Raw genomic sequence first — 19,888 nt, forward strand, 5'->3', positions numbered from 1 at the left:
CTATTCATTTCCTTTCGTACTCGTCGCCTCGTGCGACCCTGTGCCAGCCTGTGAATAGGTCATCATCCAATCATGGGTAGGCGACGTCGGGCGGGAGCTCATCATCCATGGTGGTGGCTCTGAGTTGGGGTCCGATGAATCCACCCACGCACCTGGCGCCGTAGGCACACCTTCCAGCAGTCGTTCTTCGGCCTGAATGAGCTTTTCCAGGGACATGCCACACACACACGTCTCATGCGACTCACCGGTACGCGGAGGCATGTGCGTAATGGCCCATGGTGACCCTTCGGGTAGACTACGAGGCGCCGATCGATCCGTGTTACGCAGACGAAAGCCCGGCGCAGATGTGACAGTGGCATCATTGGGACGCCACACAGGTATCACTGGCGTTTTGTACCCCGACATGTCGGCACTGGGTGACCCGGGGCGGGATGGCGCTCGGGAGGCTGTCGCCGTACGAAGACCTAAACGTAACGGCGGTGATGGCTCACGGTCGGGTCCACGAGAGGGAATGGTGGAACGTTTTGGGTGAGTAGAAAGCGAAGAGAGCGAGTGGATCAACTTGTTCCATTCCGTATCCGTGCCAAGGAGAGACGAGTTACGCGGAACCGTAGGAAGCCGTGATGTGGTTGGAGAGGACGACTCCGGCGTATGTGGCGTGTGAGGTGTATACGGTGAAAGCTGTGAGTATGGCGGCAAATGGATGGAGTCGAACGTGCATTCACACGAGGGTATCGAGACGGATTTGGACATTGAGAACACTTGGGGCTTCGGCAAGCCGTACTTGTCATCGAGTACGTCAACGCGCGAGAACAGAATCTCCAATCCAATCTCGTGGGAGATCCGGATGTTGGTTCGTGTTCCCTTCGCTGTCGATGGACGCAGTCGATTGTCGTCAGGCAATCGAGCAACAGCTTTGATTCGATAGCCATGTAGCGTCTCCCCCTTCTCGGTCAAGACATTCAGCGGCTGGACTACATCCGGTACGTGTCGCGCAGCTGCACCGAGTCGCGTGCCAGGCTGCACACCTTCCGCTGTGAGAATACCTTGCGCCCAGTACTTTCCATTGTTAATTTCAGGGTGCTGAGGCGGTGCTACACCCAGTTCCCATACTCGGTATTTGTCCTTCGGCACGGAAACCCATTCATGGGTATCTTTTCTGTGTAGTTCGTATTTTTGTTCCACAAATAAGCGAATCAACAGAACATTTAGATTGGGTGGGGGATTGGGGTGGACAAGGGACAACGTGAGAATACCTGCCACCGACAATGAGGGTGTTGTGATAGCCACAGTCAGGTACTGGAGCGCCTCATGGATGTCGTTGTACAGCATATCCATTGGCATCGGACCATTGTCCGGCGTTTGTTGCTGGACAACAATGACATCGCGGGTGGCTGACACATTTGAGCCATGCCGACCGGCACCGACCGCTGTGGCTGTAAGGGTGTATCGCGTACGACCGTATTTGCAACGCTCATATGGCGCAATCCAAGCAGGGATAATGAAATGAAACTCAAAGTCATGGATGCCACGTTCGAGAAAGAGGGTATTCGATTCATTCTCCGAAGACTTGGTACGAAAAAACGAAGGCCGGGTCGAGTGTCGTACAGAGTGACTCGGATGGCCATTGGTCTGCACTCGTAACGTCCGATCAAGCACGGTTTGCTCTTCCCAGCGCATCATGGACTTGTCTTTGGATGGTTTCTCTCCCGTAACCCGAGGGTATCCTACCACCTGCATGCCAAACAAGCGGATTTCTACACCTTTGATATACAGATCTTCGTGGCATTCCACTTCGACAATACCTGTCAGTAGCTTATCCTGACTAGGTACGTCGGGTGTGGCGGGTGGCTGTATCCATATCAGATCAGACTGTACATGCAATATGACCTCACAGGGCGATGAATGGTGATGATGCTGGGAGGCTCGCATACTGTCGCAACTGGCCTACGCCCCTAGAGAAAAAAAGCGGTCCACCGTTGCAATGAGTCTAGGGAGACTAATTCATGCATCTTGCGTGTACAACTTTTTCCCATGACACCCCAGCAGAGCAGCCCCAGTGGATTGGATTGCTTCTCGCTCACTGGTCTACCAATTGCGCCCTATCCTCCACCTAGTGGCATTTTCACATTAATTTCCTAGCGTTCGCAAGGGCATACGTGTGAGCAAGAAAGGCCACGCGTCGTCCGTGGGCGTGGTGCATGGCGTGGCGTCGCCAAGACCCTGGGCCTATGCTATGGATTGGCGCACCATGTCATACGTGTCATAGCGAGGATTTTTTGCCTCTCGTATGCCAGGCATGCCATCATACGTTCTGCGCGGACCATTTTTCCCAGGATGCGCATCGATGTCCATACCCACATGATAATGTGCTTGTGCCATTGTGTCCCTTGTGCGAAAAGCCACCGCCGAATTGGCGTCGCGGGGCTTCGTTGACTGAAATCCAAAATATTCTGGAAGCCCACTGGGCAGCCTTGTCGCGTGAGCAAGGCGGATGCCCTGCCCTTCTCCCTGACGATGCGAATTCTGCGACACGACAGTGTACACACCCCTCTTGCAAGCAGCGTCTATTTGTTTCCATTCGCGTACGTACCCTGTCTATTGACACTAGTGCCCCCACTGCCATCAGGACTTTTGCGTATCACATCGCGCGTCGTCTCAGCATGCATGCCAGGCACACCGTCCCAGGCCTAGCACGGCGAAAGCGTGGAAACAAGTGCTGCCAGCACCGACCTCTTCTGACAATAGCTATAAAACCAAGACACCTACATCATCCTCACCGCCGATCCCACCACGAACCACTCAACCAAGTCGTGCCATGACGAAGCGCGCTGCGCAAGAACGTGCCTCTGCCATTCAGGCAATGCAACAACGGCACGCGCGTGGCCTTTTAAGTGACGCAGAGAAAGTGGTTTTGGCTGAAAAAATGGCGCAAGCGGCGCAAGAGTCGTCCATGCCTGCCAGGAAAGAAGCTTGCACCGTCCAGTAGGTAGCGTCTCTGTATACCCCACGATCTCGATTCATTCAAGGCCCTGAACCATGTGAGTGCACGTGACCGCTCCGGCGCATCGGGTGCACGAACGTGCTCTTTCTCGTTCTTGACACGCGTTTGTACTGTCGCCCTTGCCAGTTCACTATGGCCGAGTCATCGAATCATAGGCCGCTCACTGGAAGTGGACGTGCTCATTCTTCCACAGTCACTGTGCACAACATTGGCAGTGGTCTCACGGTTCTCTCTTCCGTGTTTTTTGCCATTGTACTGCTATGCACACTGACGGGCATGCCCGGTGGAAACTCGCCGTCGGCCATGACCCCTGGGTACGTTGGCGCACCTCGCAACAACCGCTGCAATGTATTCCAGCAGCCAGGATACATTGCGCACAATCCGTACCCTGTATGGAAGTCGTACGACCCTGACTGTGAATCGCCTACGATCTTTCCCGATTTGCTGGCCCTTACGCCAGGTGCCAAGATGGGCACGGCTGCCTCGCTGCGCAGCCAAACACTTTCGACCAAGGCAAAGGATGATGTGATTCGCACTGTGAAAAACCGTACCGTGGTGCTTGTGGGTGATGCCGTGGACCGTGCAATGATCCATGACTTGTGTGCCATGTTCAACGAACAGCCCATCCCAGTGGATGTGTCGCACCCCTGGGGCTCTAGCCTGAAAATGCCCGCTATCAAGCAAGGCAAGAGCGCGCAAGGTGCTCTCCTGGCTGATTACTGTGTTCTGCCTGAGTTTTCCACGATCTTTACCTCGTTTTACCATTACGGTGCTGACACGGATGAGCTTTGGCGCACGCAGCCAGAGTACTACCCGCCTGGCCTGTTTGAGGACCGTGTCACTACTCTGCTGAAGCCCTACCTTGACGCTATGGCACTTCGCTCTGTGAACGGTGTGAAGGCCAAGTCCAACCGCCCTGACCTCATCGTGTTCTCGTCGAACCTCTGGGATCTGGCAGCCTGGGCTATGGAGGATGAGCGTGCCCACTTGGATGCGACAGGTGACCTGTCGGACATTCGCCTGAACTGGTGGCGCTCTCGTATGGTCGATATGATTGAAGCTGTCCGATTGCAGATCAATCCTAGCGTGCCATTGGCGTGGCGTAGTGCTCACGTTCCTATGACCAAAGTCAACGATACCGTGGAGTGGTTCTTCTCGAGTATGCACTCGACAACGATGCCTGCCCCCATTGAGGCAGGGCACCAGTTCGCTACGCCGAACCGAGTTATGCAACTGAACAACGCGCGTCGCTCTATGCTTCAGCTTACCGGCCGTGATGGTCTTCGTGGCTTGCGCAGCAAGACCATGTGGTCTGCGTCGAAGCAGCCGCGTCTGCGTGATATTCCCTTCGGTGAGGTTACACTAGGCCAATCTATGAACCAGGAGAACCTGCTGAACCCTGGTCTAGAGTCTCACTCGTACTTGTTCTGGAGCATCGTTCTTGCAGAGTTGTACGATTCGCTCTCGTAAGCGAATTTGATGCATGTAGGCGTTCCCCGTAATAGTTTTAATTTGAAACCATAAAAGTGCTACTGTGCGACAGAGCGACGATCGAATGGCCGAGTAGCAAAGTGGTTACTGCGACGGCTTTAGGTTTCTAATCCGCCGTTACTCGTGGGTTCGAACCCCACCTTGGTCATATCTTTTTATCTAGGCCCGTGCTGCTCATGCACAGGCCTTACCTAAGCTGTGCGATCGGACTACCGCCAGACCGATTACTAGGTTGACGTGTGGCTATTCCGACGTGATCCGTGGGGATTGTACGTTGTGAGCTGTGTTGCTTGCTCCTTAGCCAAGAACGTACTTTCTATTTTCACAGCCGTGGCCCTGTGATTGTTTTTTCCTTCTTGCAACGGGCTGGCCATGTATGTTGCCACGTCTGCTAACATCACCGCAGGTCGAAATACGCTGAGCAGCTCTTTCATGCGACGCGACCTCTCGATCGTGATCGCATGGAGCAGGATCTATCGATCCATCTGAAGAAGGCCACCAGTCCTGAGGAGACTTCGCCGAAGCAGAAGCATGTGCGCAGTACGTCGCTTTGTTTGTGCTGACGATAACAGAGTGTATTGTGTATACCTGGGACCACAAGTCGTCGCAATCCCTATGGACAGGCCTTCGTGTCTTGCCTATCCTGAATGATGAAGTGCAGACGTTCAAAGCGTTGATTACTGTGCACAAAGTCCTGCAGGAAGGCCATCCTATTGTGCTACGTGAGGCGCAGGCGCAGGCCAACTGGCTCGATACGTGTGCGCGTATGAATACAAATGCGCCGCGTGGCTATGGCAACCTGATTCAGGCCTATGTCTCATTCCTACATGCGAAGCTGCGCTTTCATCGGCAGCACAAGGAGTTCAATGGGTTGTTTGAGTACGAGGAATACATCTCGTTGAAAAACATCGACAACCCTGACGAAGGCTATGAGACCATTATTGAGCTCATGAACCTGCAAGATCGTATTGAAAAATTCCAAAAGCTTGTGTTCTCTACGCTGCGTGGGCGTGCCAACGAGTGCCAGATCTCAGCATTGGTGCCCATGGTCAAGGAATCGTACGGTATCTACAAGTTCCTCACGTCGATGTTGCGTGCCATGCATCGTCGTACAGATGCTATGGATGCGTTGGAACCTCTTCGTGGGCGATACAATGAGCAGCACTATGAACTTCGTCGTTTCTACTTTGAGTGCGCCAGTCTGAAATACCTCACGAGTCTGATCAATGTACCGAAGCTGAACGCCGAGCCGCCGAGTCTCTTGGCTTCCCCCGATGTACCGGAGCTTCCACCCCGTGAAGCACCTACACCGGCGCGTGAGCCTACGCCTCCGCAATTCGAGCACTCACAGGCCGAGATCGATGAGCAGGCGCGTCTTCTGAAGCAGTTTGAGGACAAGCAACGTCTCTTGAAAGAACAGGAAGAGGCAGAAGCGCGCCGTAAGGAGCGCGAGGCTCAGGAACGTGAGCGAGAATTTGCGGCCAGGCAGGCCGAACAGGCTGAGCAGCAGCGGGCCGCGCAAGAGCAGCTGCTGCGCTCGCAAGAGATGAATCATATCCATGGCCGCGTCGCTGAGCTGGAGCGTGATTTGCTGTTTATGCGTGGCCAGTACGAGCGTGATCAGCTGCTCTTGCATCAGTACGATGCACGCGTCAAAGCCTTGGAGATGGAGCTCAACTCCGCTGGGCAAAATATTCAGGCGCAGATGGCAGGCAAGGATGAGATGCTGCAGCAGTTGCAGGAGCAAGTGGAGACGTGGCGCAAGAAGTACGAGGCCCTGGCGAAGCTCTATTCGCAGCTTCGTAACGAGCATCTCGACCTGCTGGGCAAGTACAAGCAGGCGCAGCTGAAGGCGGGCAGTGCCCAGGAAGCGATCAACAAGATGGAACGTATGGAGCGTGATGCCAAGGCCAAGAACTTGGAGATGTCGGATATGATCCGTGAGCGTGATCGTGCGCGTTTGGAGCTGGATCGTATGCGTGGTGGCGAGCGCGAAGAGGTAGAGCGCTTGAAGCGTGAGCTCCGCTTTGCCGAGGAACGGGCGGCCGATGCGATCCAGGCACGTGGCGACGAGGTGTCGAGTATTATGGCGCGTATGAATGCCCAAATTGCCGAGCTGGAGGAGGCGCTGTCCTCGCACAAGGCACAGCTGGAGGCCAAAGAGGCGGAGACGTTGATTTTGCAGGAAGGTATGGACTCGACCATCCGGCAAATGAACGAGATGCGGCTGGACCAAGGCACGTCCGACGACGCGCTCAATGCGCAGATCGATACCATCATTCTCGACAACACCAAAAAGCTCAGTGCCATTATCGACTCGATTTTGCAGGCCTGTGCTGATAAGGTGGACGATGCCCTCTACGAGCTCGAGTCGCCCATGTCCAACGCGGCGTCCTCTGCCACACCCGAGTACGTCCTATCGCTTCTGGAAAAGACCCAAGCCTCGTCGAACGAATTTGCGGCGGTGTTTTCCATGTACGTCGAGCAGCAAGCAGGCGGCGAGCATGTCGCTGTCATCAAGTCGGCCAACCAACTCGCCCAGGCCGTGGCGGATTCGCTTCTCAATTTCCGAGCCATTTTGCGGTTCAGCAAGGATGAAGATGCCATGGAGCGCCTTACGAGTGTGGGTGTAGATGCCGGCAATGCGATCTTGCGGTTCTTCCTCAACACGCAGTCCTACCGCTTGGCCGGCATGACTGTCGCGCAACGCGGCCAAGTTGCCATGCAGCAGAACGCCCAGGCTAGCCAGGCCCTCAACCGACTCGCTGATGCCGCCCAGGGTCTGATTGCCTCGGGTCAGCACGTCAAGGCGCAGGGTGATCTAGGTGACTTGGTCGAGCGCGAAATGATGACGGCAGCTAGCACGATTGAGCAGGCGACGCAGCGTTTGCAGGCGCTGCTCAGTCGCGATAAAGCCTCGTCGCGTTTCTCCGCTACAGAGCTGCAAGTCCACGATACCATCCTCGAGGCCTCGCTGGCTATTATGCGAGCCATTGGCGGCCTCATTCGTGCGGCCACGGAGAGTCAGGAGGAGATTGTGGCACGTGGACGTGGTACAAGCACCGTGCAGCAATTCTACAAGAAGCACAACCGCTGGACCGAAGGCCTGATTTCCGCAGCGCGAGCTGTTGCGTTCGCCTCTACGATGCTCATTGAGGCAGCGGATGGCGTGATTATGGGCACCCACAGCCTTGAGCAGCTGATTGTGGCGTCGAACGAAGTGAGTGCTGCGACGGCGCAGTTGGTCGCTGCGTCCCGTGTCAAGAGCGAATTCATGTCACAGACGCAGGACCGCCTGGAGCGTGCGGCGAAGGCCGTGACAGAAGCGTGCCGAGCCCTTGTGAAGCAGGTACGCATGATTACCGAGCAGCAAATGGGCACAGAGGATCTCGACTATGCCAACATGGCCACGCACGAGTTCAAGGTGCGTGAGATGGAGCAGCAAGTCGAAGTCCTCAAGCTTGAAAAGGAACTGATGCAAGCTCGGCGTGTCCTTGGCGCTATGCGCCGGGCTGGCTACCATGCCACGGAGGACGAGTAAATACTACAATAGATACTATGGATTCTTACATGTCGTCGTCGTCGTCGTCCTCTTCGTCGTCGTCCTCATCGTCGTCGTCCTCATCGTCCTTGGACGTCTCTTGGCCTTGGACACGCGCCACAAAGGCACGCGCACGGTCCAGCACGGCTTGGACACCCGCGTCATCACCGATACGCTTCTCCAGGACCAACCACTTTTGGAGGAGCGACTTCATCTGCTTCGTCGTGTGCTTTCGCGCCACCATAGCACGTTCCATAAGCGAACGAACGCCGTTGATATTCTCTACCCGCGCTTCCTGGTCCATGTACTGCCACCATAGATCCAGGCGCTTAGGGTAGCGCGATACTAGCGTCTCAAACATCGTCCGTGCATGCTCGACATCGCCCAACTTGAACTCGGCCAAGGCATAGGCCGTCAGCGCACGAATATGATCCACGCGATCAAGGCTCTGCAAGCTGCGCGAGACCAGCGCATGTGCTTCCTCTGCGCGATCGTGGCGAAGGTAGAATTGGTACCAATCTATCCATAATGTCACACGTGCGCCAAACTTCTTGGCGGCCCGCTTGAAAAGATCAATCGCTTCGTCCACCTTGTTCGACTGTTCATAGATGGCAATCAGACGCATATGCACTTCATACGCATCGTTCAGCAGAATGGCTTCTTTAAACACACCATTCAATGTATCCGGCGATCCGTACATATTCTCGACGTTGAGGAGCGCAATCCAAACATTCAGCTTTTCTTGCTCTTCACGGAAATTGATGACTTTGATCGCACGTCGAGCCACTTGACGCGCTTTATCGACGTCGCCCAACTGCAAGTAGAAGGTCATGAACTGAATCCACAGGTACGAACTGTTGGGCGAGCCTAGAAGAAGACGTTCGTAATCGGTTGCCGACTCGAGTTTCTTGGTATCCAGTTCGGCAGTAATGTCCTCTGACGACGTCTTTTTGTTTTTGGCCTTGGCCTTGGGCATCGGCTCATCGTCCGACTCGTCGTCGTCATTGTCGTCGTCCCTGGCCTCCGTAGACGCACCCCACCGGAAGCCTTCCTGGAGTGACTGCTTCGGCAAGTGACTGTCGTCGTCGTCGTCGTCGTTTTCGTCGGCATTGACATCGTCGTCATCGTCGTCGATAAAATCGGCCATGTCCTCGTCGTCCTCCTCGTCCTCGTCCTCGTCGACATCCTCACCATCATCGATAAAGTCGGCCATATCCTCCTCGTCCTCCTCACTGTCCTCCTCGTCTTCACTTTCCTCCACATCATCATCCACCTCCGCCTCGTCATCAATCAAATCCTGCTCGACCTCGTCTTCCTCCTCATCATCGTTGCCCTCTTCGTCATCCTCGTCGTCGGTGCCCTCTTCCTCGTCGTCGCTCATATCCTCTTCGTCAAAGTACGAGGGCTTCAGACCGAACGAGATCCGCTTCTTTTCGGCATCTATTTTCAGGATGACAGCCTTCACACGATCGCCCACGGCAAACGCACGAACGGCATCTGCTGACTGACTGTCGGACAACTCACTCTTATGACACAAGCCACTGATATCTGTGCCATCGACTTGCACAAACACACCATAATCAGCCGTGCCGCGGATGTAGGCATTGACCTTGTCACCTTCATGGAAATCGTGCCAACGACTGGTCTTGGATGACTTGGTAGGCGAGAGCCGGCTCTTCTTTAACGACAGCTCCACCTTGCCGGACGGCTCGACACGCAGCACTGTACCACGCACACACTCGCCCACATGGAACCGACCACGGAAATCTTTCACGTACTCATCAAAGAGCTCCTTGATCATAACACGCGCATCCACACGGCGACCCAGCGAGACATAAACACCGTGATCCGTCACAGACTTGACGATACCACGCACATGCATACCTTCTTCCAGCTGGTCCGCACGGTCCACCACAGGATCCTTCGCATCCTCTTGGTCTCGACGCGAGAGACGTGTCGAGACTTCGGCCTCTCGGCCATGCTTGCGTACGTCCAATACCACACATTCAATGACGTCATGCAGCGAAGGCAGCACAGCTTTACTCAGATCATCGTTGCACTCTGTCACATGCAGACGCGCACGACAGTTGGTGCCTGCGAGGGCCACAGTGCAAGTGAGCTGGGCTTCCTGCCGCTCCATGACTTTGCCGTGATGCACGGCACCAGGGGCCACAGGCGCCGCCTTCGCTGGAGGCTCATGGCTTAGGATGACCAGACCTTTGGCCTTGTTCTTCGATACCACATACAGCCGTTCCAGCAGATCGCCTTCCTGCAGCTCATTGTGAAGCTCACGTACACTGCAGCTGCGCTGCTGGGCCAAGTAGCTCAATGCGATCAACGCACGTGTGCCGCTGGGCTCCAACGTCGTGATGGCCACGTCGTCCTTGATCGCCGCGACGCGAGCCTGCACTTCCTCGCCCACCTGCACCGCATCGACATTCAGCTTTTCCAAGTAGACGGCCGAGGTTTGCCTGATGCTTGCCGTAATGCGGCCCGTGTCCGGCTCGACCTTGGTCAGCCGCACCTTGACCACTTTGCCCGTCGGGTACAGCTCTTGCAGCTGGCCCGGCGTGAGACTCGTATCGGAGGCCTCCGAGAAAGGCACGACAGCACGAAGCGTACCGCCCAACTCCACGAGAATACTGGCCTGAAGCTGACGGAGGACCACAGCCGTGGTAATGACACCGACACGAGCCTGCTCGATCGACGACACAAGGGGGAGATCCGACTGCACTAGCGTGCGCTTGAATGTCAAGACAATGCGGTTGCGCATGGGATCCGTGTGAATGATGCGGGCCTTGAGCTCCAAGTTGGGCTTGAACTTCTTCTCAGGGTGCGCTAGGCGAACGTCCGAGTAGTGCATAGGGAACACGACGCCGTCCACATTGCCGCTCAGACGCACAAAGATGGCCTGCGGCGTGACTTTCCGGATGGTGACACGGACAACGTCACCCACCGGCACCTCGCTCACACGCATAAACTGCTTCTCCAGGACCGAGGTCTGCAAGCTAAGCAAGAGCAATCGATCCGTCATAGCATGGCCAATCACGCGTGCTTCATGCTCCGAGCCGACTTGGTACGCACCGGAGGTCGGTGCCAGGGCTTCAATGTGGTCGTCCGAGACACGCGCAATGTGAACAAAGGCCGAAATGGGGGCATCCACGACGCGGCACAGCAATCCCCACTCTGTAAACACCGTCGCCACACGCACACGCAGGCGCGTGCCGATCGGGTAGGCATCTGGCAAGGCCTTGTGCTCGACCAGGGGCGAGGTCAGCGAGACAACATGCGGCGCGGCACTCAGGCCAATTCGACGAGCACCCACCGTGTCTAGGGCATCGTCTTGTGCCTGGTCCCAGTCGCCTGGCATGTTCCAGAGGACGCGCGCGTCAATCTTCTGGCCGGGCTGCAGCTGTTCTTCCTCCAGCTGCGTCGGAATATGGAACGTGTCAATCGTACCGTCCAACATGCCGAACAGTTTGACACTCAGACCTTGCGGCACACGTGCCGTAATTAGCGCCTTGACAGGCAGGCCCGGCAGAACAGCTGTCTGACTCGGCGGCGTAGCCACAGGCTTCGTAGTAGGCTTCGTCGCGTAGGCACATCGGACTACACGGCCCTCCACGCTGTCCACGGTAAGAAGGACCACGGCGCCGACCGGCAGCGGCGCATCGCCAGTCGCCTTGAACGGCAAGAACCCATGTACGTCGTCTTGCAGACCCAGATCCAACGTGTAGCCATGATCTTCTTCGCTCTGAATGGTGGCAGAGAGTAGGTAGCCTGCACTTAGATCCTCTAGGCGAATGCCTTCATTCACCACACGCGGCTCCAGCGTGAGCTGCACACGCTGGCTCTCACGCTCGTATTCGCCGCCTTCACGGCCCATACCCCATTGGCGCTTAGCCCCTGGCGCATTTACCGACTCCACACTGGCACGTACCCACTGTCCGACATGGAAGAGCTCGTGAAGCTCAGGCGGGGCAGCCTTCTCTTCATCACTCTCCTCCTCGTCCTCGTCATCCAACGCACGCTGCAGACGTTCTGTGAGGGTTTGACTGACGCTTGTCACTGGGACATGACCGAGCAGCTGGTCACACATCGATACCACCACAGCGAGTGGGTGTACCGCTAACACATTGCACAGGATCTTTGTGCCAGGCATCAATCGCTTGTAGTTGAGCAGCTCTACACGCACACGGTCCTTCGGCACGTCGCGTTTGCGTTCTTCCTTCTTCGTCTTCTTGCGTTGCTTCCCAACCAGCTTCGAGCGCTTCGACGCACCCCCTTCCTGGAATAAGTCGTCCGCGGCAGCCGCCGCCGACTCACGTCGACCCTCCAAGACGGACTGGCGGTATTCTACCGGCGTTAGGCCCGTGCCACCACCACGAGGGAACGCCTCCAAGGGCTGCGGCCGCGCTGCGAGATGTGGTGCGAGCGGGGCATCAGTACGTGGCTTCTTGTTCTTATCCGTACTCGCCGATGAGCTCGCACGCTTCGACGACGGCTCGTCACGAGCACTGGTCGGTCGGCTGCGTTTCATGGCGTGGAACCAAAGAACAGACAAGGCAGAGGACCGACTTTTTTTTGTAGGCCCTGCAGGCTTACATAAACGAGAGGCCTGTCGTACGCCTCGCTGTGGTCTGTCTGCACGTTGACGCGTCCTGACGAGATTGACAAGGATGCGCATAGTTGCTTCATGGGTGTTTGCGGCGGCTGCTCTGTGCTTGCACGTATGCGCGGTGCCTACGTATGATCAGCATGTATTTGCCTTGAGCCCTGACGCTCATACCCTCGGCCTGACACAACATCGTACCGCCACGATGCATCCTTGGCATTGGCGTACGCTAGAATGTACGTATCTGTGCAACTTACCTTCTAGTCGAGGATGGATCTCGATGGCGTGTCCCAGAACTCTATAAAGACTGGCTCCGATTTCGCGATACACGTTTTATCGACGTAACAGAGGAGCGCAGACCCGCCATGTCAGCTACAACTTTGGCCAAGAAGGCAAAGTCATCTTTCCCTACGCATCTGCGGTACCAGGACGAGCTTCACGATGCATTTACACATGCTAATGACGTGGGAATGCGAAGTGATATCCAAAAGCTTACTTCGTACTACAACCGCCACTATCGCTCGCCCACTGGCCGTGCTAGCCAGAAATGGCTACAAGAGCAAGTCGAGGGGCTTGCCTCGAAACTTCCAGCCAAAACAACCGTAACCGAATTCGAGCACGCCTGGCCGCAAAACTCGATTCTTCTGCACATTCAAGGCACAAATACCACACTCACCAAGGAGCGGGGCGTGACGATCCTTGGTGCCCACCAGGACAGCACAAACCTTTTTGGGTGGCTCCCAGCTCCTGGCGCCGATGACGATGGAAGTGGGACAGTGACGCTTTTGGAAACGCTTCGTGCGCTTGGCAAGGCTGGTTGGGCGCCTCAGTCGGACGTGGAGTTCCACTGGTACTCGGCAGAAGAAGGCGGTTTGATCGGCAGCCAGGCTGTTGTGCAGTCCTATGTCGAGAAAGAGGCCCATGTCCAGGCTATGTTGCAAATGGACATGACGGCGTTCCTAAAAGAAGGCACAGAAGAGCGCATTGGCGTCGTGACAGACTTTGTTTCGCCCGCGTTGACACGCTACGTGGAGAACCTAATCGAATCGTACATTGGTCTGCCCATTGGCGAATCCAAAATGAAGTATGGCGCAAGCGATCATGCAAGTTGGGATCGCTATGGATTTCCTAGCGCATTTGTGATGGAGGCGTACGTATGTGTCATACTAACCTCACTAGACCGTTTGAAGACTGCAATCTACGTCGTATTCACGTATGTAAACGATTTCCTGACCCCAGACAACGCGCGACGTGTATACAGCGCCAGAATACTCCTTCTCACACATGCTTCAGTTTGTCCGACTGTCCATGGCGTTTGCCGTAGAATTAAGTGGCTGGGCGTCGACGCCTGCCATGTAAAAAAAAAAAAAAAAAAAAGTCATAGTCCAACGCTTCGTTAGTTGCTCTCCATCTACCTCCACAACGGCATGGCTGCGTCGTCGCCGGATCATGAGGGACCCAGCGCTGGCGCAGTCGATCTAGTCGATGCAAATGGCAAGGTGCAGTCATCTTCGACGTTTCCTACGCGTACAGAGCCTGTGCAGCCGACGGATAGCCATGATGAAGCCTCGGACCGATCGGATTTGCCGTATGGCAGTGACTTGTCGACAGGCAATCCAAAACGAGTGGTACTAGCCCCTGTCCTTCGGAAGCCCGTGGATAAGTTCACACCTATAGGGCAAGACCTCGATCCTGGAAGGGAGCATATCTCTGTGGAAGAATGGGTTCCTATTCATCACATCTATACGGAAAGGGAGTGGCGCCAATGGCGAGCCTTGCAGCAGACGTCGCACCACCGACTGTACACGAACGATGTGTCTGAAAAAGCTCCGCCCCACCCTACGGAAGAGTCCCAGGGCATGGATTCAGATAGCATCTTTCTCAAAACCCGCCGATATCGACTTCAGGACACGGTTGGCTGGATGACGCAGCGACTGGCAGACCGCTCTTCGGAAGACACCGAAAAACCACCTGCGGATCCTATGACGCTGAATCGTACAGAATCGGCAGGTTGGAACGAGCCATGGTCTTTCAAGAATGCCCTGGGAGATGAGAAAGAAGACAAAGTGGGTGTTATGCTCTTTGGCGCAGAGGGCCAGAAAAAAGTGGAAGCGATTGAGAAAAAGGTGTTTCTGTTCCTCATGCGGAAGCCAATTGTACCTATTCTCTTCCGTGTCATCAACATTGTCCTGATCTCCACTACGTTGGCTGTGGGTACCCGCTTGCATATCGCTTTATCAACTACCCATAACTCATCGGCGGTGGGTGTTAGTCCACTGACAGCTGTGATTTTCTCCCCACCATCGCTCGTATACGCTTTGTTCCAGGTATGGATTGAATTTCAGAGCCGGCCTATCGGTCTGTGGCGTGCAAGCGCGAAGCTGTGGTACATGATGCTCGAACTCGTATTCGTGTGTCTATGGTCTGCCGAACTGGCACTGGCGTTTGACAACTACTTCACATCGGCGATCGTATGTGTACACACCTCATCACCCTTTTATGCGATTGAAGACAGTATGGTTAGGTACCTTCCGAACAAAGACACTGTATGTGGGCTCCAAATTTCTTTGATTTGTGTCACATTTGTGTCTGTTCTTGTATACTTGATGGTCTTTTTGGTACGTATCTCCTTCCTTGCTTACCCACAAGGTTTCCCTTTTCCGCATTTTCTACCGCGTTGTTTTAATGAGCTGACTGCATTACAAATACATACAAGGCATATCTATAACTACATACCGTTACGTGGCAGGTGATGAAGATGCCGTACGGGTATCATGAGTGAGCGGCTGGTCCTTTGCTTGCCGAACGCGGGCCTTCCATAGTTTCGGCAAATCTAAGTGAATACCACGCGCACGATGAGCAAGTTGCCGATGCTGCAGTGCAGCATAATCAACACGCGTCTTGGGCCGACGTCCGGGTGGTGGCGTGGGAAGCGGCTCAGCTGTTTGTCCGTCAGCTCGGTGCGCAGGGACGTGGCGAAGCGTAGGTCTTCGATAGTGCCACCATTGCGCCCTGGGACGTGGTGCACGTTCAGGCGAGTCCCACAACTTGACAGCCTGGATGGGGCGAGGCGTGCGTAGAAACACATGGGTTTCTGGGTATACAGGTGGTCGATCCACACTTTCCATGATACGCCAGGGTGGAATGTTAGAGGATTGCTTGGCTGCCATAAGCGCCACTTCCTCATGTGGCTCTAAAGGGCGTTTTCGTGGTCGTCCACGCTTGCGTTTAGGGGTAGTGCCATCGTTCATCGGTGGCGGCGTGCTGGGAGTGATAATCGGCTGCGGTTTGGGCACGGGCATAGAGGCAGTATTGTCCATAGCCTCTTTCCGTGGCCTGCCCCTCTTGCGCTTGAGAGGCGGCATTTCATGCTCGTTGGTGTCCGGCTTGGGCTTTACAGTTTGGGCATCCCTGTTTGGCTCCATAGGTGCATGGGGGTCAGCAACGTGCTCCATCGATCTTTCTGCGTGTGATGTAGGCGGTTCATACAGAATTGGTACAGGTGCAGAGCGAGTCATCGTGCGATGCGTATCCGTAGATGTAAGAGGGGCGGCGGCCTGTAATAGGCCTGTGGGGGCATACAACGTAGGCGTCATTTGTGGTGCAGAGTGCATAGTTTCAACGTGCTGACTAGGTGGCAGAGGATACCTAGTGTGAGAGGAAGAATGAGATCCCGCAGGCATGAGGCGCTCTAAAAAGGAATCATCACCGAGGGCATTGTTCTTTGGCCAAGCCGTGCGGCGCTGCGTATACGGAGTGGAATGTGATGGTGCAGCTTCAGAATCACCGCTGTCGTCGTCTGAGGCCGAATCTGAGGCAGAGGACCGTGAATCTGACAATTGAATACGTGTCGTGGCGTTATGAGAAGGCGCGCCATGGCCTACAAAGAAATTGTAGCTAGACGTGTGAGCGAAAGGCGAACGTACAATGTATTAAACGCTGAATGCGTATGTGTGCGTCCCTGATGTGAGTAGCTCGTGGTAGACGAGGGCAGCCATGCCGCTCCTCTAGGTCGTGGAGGTCCCACTCTCCGTGCGTCCATCCGGGCAAGCGAAACGCCTTGCGCTTCGTGTATAACGTACGAACAGGGTTGATTGTCCTTTAATTTTTTTTTATATATATTTCTTATTTTTTGATTTTTCAGTTTCCATACTATGTGGAGGTCGTGCAGTGAGTTTATGACCAGTGTCTGTGCGTGGAGCTGCGGCCATGCGTGGGGCTTCCATGTCATACCATCCCAACCTAGTCTCATGGGCGCAGAAGCGATAGGGAATGCGAACTCTGATGATGATTCGCGAAGAAGGATCCTAAGTCATGCATGTCGTATGTTCCTTTATGACTCACACAGGTATATACATTCTTTCTGAAAAACTTCCCAAAGAGGAGTGGCATCGCTTGCTTTCCTTGGCAGGCTCCCTGGGCGCCGCAGTTTGTGATGATCGTCGTGATGCCAACATTCTGCTGACCGACATTCGAGCTCCCAAGCGCATTGAGAGGCATACGAGCGAGGAGGAGCGGGTACGTTTCTGCACACTTATGATAGGCCACGAAAGCCATTGTTAATGTAGCATGGCTCGATACTTGTGCCAAACAGAGAGTATGCGTGGATATGGAGGCGTACCGTGCGTACGGTCTGATTGATGGCCGCGAAACCGACTCGCTCGACCTGGATGCTACGCCCACGCCTCCTTCGTCGCGTGAAGGCTCTACAGAGCCCACCGACTCGGCAAGTCGTCCCATGAACATGTCGGACTGGGTCAATTCCGAGTTTGCTGTATTCCGCCGTACACCTCTTGTTAGTGAATTTAACCAACCATTAGTGGACGAACTTCAAGTTTTACGCGAGCATCGACGACTCACAGGTGATGCTACGAGTGAGATGGCCTATATGCGGGCAGCCTCTGCTGTGAAAGCGTACCCATTGCCGCTTCGTGATGTCAGTGAAGAGAAGTTACGGACCATCAAGGGAATTGGCGCCAAAGTGGCTACTCTTATACGACAATTCTATGACGAAGGTGGAATTGCGGAAGTGTGTGTTATTCGCCATGATCAGGCCATACAGACCCAGCTACAATTTATGATGCTCTATGGCATTGGGCCGCGAACGGCACAGCGTGCGTATCAAGAAGGATGCCGTACACTGGAAGATGTGACGCGACGCCAACATACCCACTTGTCGTCACAATTAGGACCTGCTGCAAGCTTGGCACTCTTACCGGATTTATCGCAGCGTATATCGCATTATGAAGTGCAGTGGATCACCGAAGAGGTGTGTGACTTGGCCTGTCTAACCCAGATTATGCAAGATATGCGTGGTTATCTACCAGATGCCAGGCATACTATCTGCGGGAGTGTACGCCGTGGAAAAGAAGAGGTCGGCGATATTGATCTTGTTATAACGTCAGAGGCCGAGCCTGACAATCACTCTTTCATCTTGGAGAAGCTGCTGTCAAAATGGCGTGAGGATGAGCGTCTGACACACACGATCTCTGTCACGCAGCCCGAGTCACATGGACGTGTGCATGTGGCAGAGATTGTGTATGTGTCGCACTATCATCCTCAACCTGTGCACCGCCGCGTGGACTTGGTCTTCGTGGCACAAGCCCAGTATGGTGCTGCTATTTTGGCATGGACAGGTAGCATCACCTATGAACGTGATCTGCGCCGCTGGGCACGGGCGCGTGGCTACATGGTATGTTATCACACGGCTTACTGGTAGTTTTCACACATGGGATTGGTCCATCTAGATACAATGCAACTCGAGCCTACACCAACAGAGGCGAGTGTGTACGTGCACAGCAGCATGGGTATTACTTATACGATCAGGTTTGAGTTGCTAGGCCTACCAGCCATACCACCCACACTGCGGAATGCCGACTGACTAGCTAACTGCCTCTAGCAGCCAATTATGCCGAGGTCACCTTGTGAAGCGACTCGGCCAGGTGGCGAATGTTGCTCTCTGTGATACCAGCGACGGAGATACGACCATTGCTAGTGAGGTAGATGTGGTACTTGTTCACAAGCTCCGCCACCTGCTCCGGCGTAATACCCAGGAAGGCAAACATACCAATCTGGTTGGTGATGTGGTCCCAGTTACGCTTCGAGCCGTACTCGTTCACAAGCAGATCCTTGAGCGACGTGCGCATGCTGCCAATACGGTCAGCCATGCCCTTCACTTCGCCCAGCCACTGCTGGTACAGCTGAGCATCGCCAAGAATGGTAGCGGCAATGCGAGCACCATGCACCGGCGGGTTCGAGTACAACGGGCGCACGGTGATCTTCAGCTGGCTGTCCACGCGGGCACGCACGTCCTCGTCAGCCGTCACCAGCGAGAAGAGACCGCATCGCTCACCATAGAGACCCATGTTCTTAGCGAAGCTCTGGCACAGCGCAATTTCGTGGCCCTGCTCAACAAAGTGACGCACGGCGAAAGCGTCGCGGTCCGTGTCACCACTAGCAAAGCCCTGGTACGCCATATCGAAGAGAGGGAAGTGCTTCTTCTCCTTCACCACCTCCGAGATCTTCTTCCACTGCTCTTGGGTCGGGTCCACACCGGTAGGGTTGTGCGCACAGGCGTGCAGGAGGACAATGCTCTGCTCCGGTGCCTCACGCAGGTCACGCAACATACCCTCAAAGTCGAGGCCGACGGTGTTCTTGTCATAGTATGCGTACTGCTTCACCTCCAGGCCCGAGTCCTTGAAAATCGGGATGTGGTTGCCCCACGTCGGAGTCGGGAGGTAGACCGTCTTCGAGTAGGCGTAGTGGCGGGCCAGGAACTCACCAGCAATACGCAGAGCACCAGTACCAGAAATCGATTGCGTCATGGCAATACGGTTCTCCTTCAGCGGGGCCGAGTTTTCGCCGTACGCCAGCTTAGCCGCGAGCTTGTCAAACTCGGCAAGACCGGTGATGGGCAAGTACTCCTTGTCGTACTGCGCCTCAAGCACACGCTTGTCCGCTTCACGCACGCTGGGGAGCACGTACGGCTTACCGTTGCCATCACGGTAGGCACCCACACCCAAGTTGATTTTGCGTGGGTCCTGGTCGCGCTTGAACGCTTCTGTCACACCGAGAATTGGGTCAGGCGGGCCAGCCTTGACAGCCGACCACACACTGCTGTGGCGCACCAGCAACGTAGCCGGGCGCATCACCTGAGCGCGCGAAGCGCGGGCGAGCAACATAGGGTTCATTTTGGAGAAAAGAGACACGAGAAGTGGACTGAGACACTAGTGCTCCT

General features: G+C 55.1%; 9 protein-coding genes across 9 annotated transcripts; 5 read left to right on the forward strand and 4 right to left on the reverse strand.

Annotated features, from left to right (window-relative positions):
- On the reverse strand, positions 1 to 1,740 carry Malapachy_3927 (hypothetical protein; the record flags this gene model as incomplete). The annotated part of the gene is made up of 1 exon (XM_018138386.1): positions 1 to 1,740. The coding sequence occupies one exon, from the start codon at positions 1,738 to 1,740 to the stop codon at positions 1 to 3; it is 1,740 nt and encodes a 579-aa protein (XP_017991798.1).
- Positions 1,741 to 3,136: 1,396 nt separating this feature from the next.
- On the forward strand, positions 3,137 to 4,474 carry Malapachy_3912 (proteophosphoglycan 5; the record flags this gene model as incomplete). The annotated part of the gene is made up of 1 exon (XM_018138371.1): positions 3,137 to 4,474. One exon carries the CDS (start codon positions 3,137 to 3,139, stop codon positions 4,472 to 4,474), a length of 1,338 nt encoding a protein of 445 aa, XP_017991973.1.
- Positions 4,475 to 4,867: 393 nt separating this feature from the next.
- Positions 4,868 to 8,036, forward strand: Malapachy_3888 (cytoskeleton assembly control protein; the record flags this gene model as incomplete). Its single annotated transcript, XM_018138347.1, has 3 exons — positions 4,868 to 4,881; positions 4,902 to 5,035; positions 5,068 to 8,036. The coding sequence occupies 3 exons, from the start codon at positions 4,868 to 4,870 to the stop codon at positions 8,034 to 8,036; spliced, it is 3,117 nt and encodes a 1,038-aa protein (XP_017991779.1).
- Positions 8,037 to 8,061: 25 nt separating this feature from the next.
- On the reverse strand, positions 8,062 to 12,576 carry Malapachy_3905 (u3 snornp-associated protein rrp5; the record flags this gene model as incomplete). Its single annotated transcript, XM_018138364.1, has 1 exon — positions 8,062 to 12,576. The coding sequence occupies one exon, from the start codon at positions 12,574 to 12,576 to the stop codon at positions 8,062 to 8,064; it is 4,515 nt and encodes a 1,504-aa protein (XP_017992105.1).
- Positions 12,577 to 12,856: 280 nt separating this feature from the next.
- Malapachy_3889 (bacterial leucyl aminopeptidase precursor) lies at positions 12,857 to 14,010 on the forward strand (the record flags this gene model as incomplete). Its single annotated transcript, XM_018138348.1, has 3 exons — positions 12,857 to 12,887; positions 12,916 to 13,805; positions 13,891 to 14,010. The coding sequence occupies 3 exons, from the start codon at positions 12,857 to 12,859 to the stop codon at positions 14,008 to 14,010; spliced, it is 1,041 nt and encodes a 346-aa protein (XP_017991780.1).
- A 68-nt stretch (positions 14,011 to 14,078) lies between these two features.
- On the forward strand, positions 14,079 to 15,345 carry Malapachy_3915 (hypothetical protein; the record flags this gene model as incomplete). Its single annotated transcript, XM_018138374.1, has 2 exons — positions 14,079 to 15,269; positions 15,301 to 15,345. 2 exons carry the CDS (start codon positions 14,079 to 14,081, stop codon positions 15,343 to 15,345), a joined length of 1,236 nt encoding a protein of 411 aa, XP_017991758.1.
- Positions 15,346 to 15,389: 44 nt separating this feature from the next.
- Positions 15,390 to 16,076, reverse strand: Malapachy_3934 (at hook motif family protein; the record flags this gene model as incomplete). The annotated part of the gene is made up of 1 exon (XM_018138393.1): positions 15,390 to 16,076. One exon carries the CDS (start codon positions 16,074 to 16,076, stop codon positions 15,390 to 15,392), a length of 687 nt encoding a protein of 228 aa, XP_017991668.1.
- Positions 16,077 to 16,901: 825 nt separating this feature from the next.
- On the forward strand, positions 16,902 to 18,532 carry Malapachy_3911 (dna polymerase mu; the record flags this gene model as incomplete). Its single annotated transcript, XM_018138370.1, has 5 exons — positions 16,902 to 16,974; positions 17,000 to 17,169; positions 17,195 to 18,343; positions 18,371 to 18,438; positions 18,478 to 18,532. The coding sequence occupies 5 exons, from the start codon at positions 16,902 to 16,904 to the stop codon at positions 18,530 to 18,532; spliced, it is 1,515 nt and encodes a 504-aa protein (XP_017992017.1).
- A 25-nt stretch (positions 18,533 to 18,557) lies between these two features.
- On the reverse strand, positions 18,558 to 19,841 carry Malapachy_3899 (aspartate mitochondrial; the record flags this gene model as incomplete). Its single annotated transcript, XM_018138358.1, has 1 exon — positions 18,558 to 19,841. One exon carries the CDS (start codon positions 19,839 to 19,841, stop codon positions 18,558 to 18,560), a length of 1,284 nt encoding a protein of 427 aa, XP_017991692.1.
- Between the last annotated feature and the right edge of the window lie 47 nt (positions 19,842 to 19,888).

This window comes from Malassezia pachydermatis (assembly GCF_001278385.1).
Source record: "Malassezia pachydermatis strain CBS 1879 chromosome Unknown scaffold4, whole genome shotgun sequence".
Lineage (NCBI taxonomy): Eukaryota > Fungi > Basidiomycota > Malasseziomycetes > Malasseziales > Malasseziaceae > Malassezia > Malassezia pachydermatis.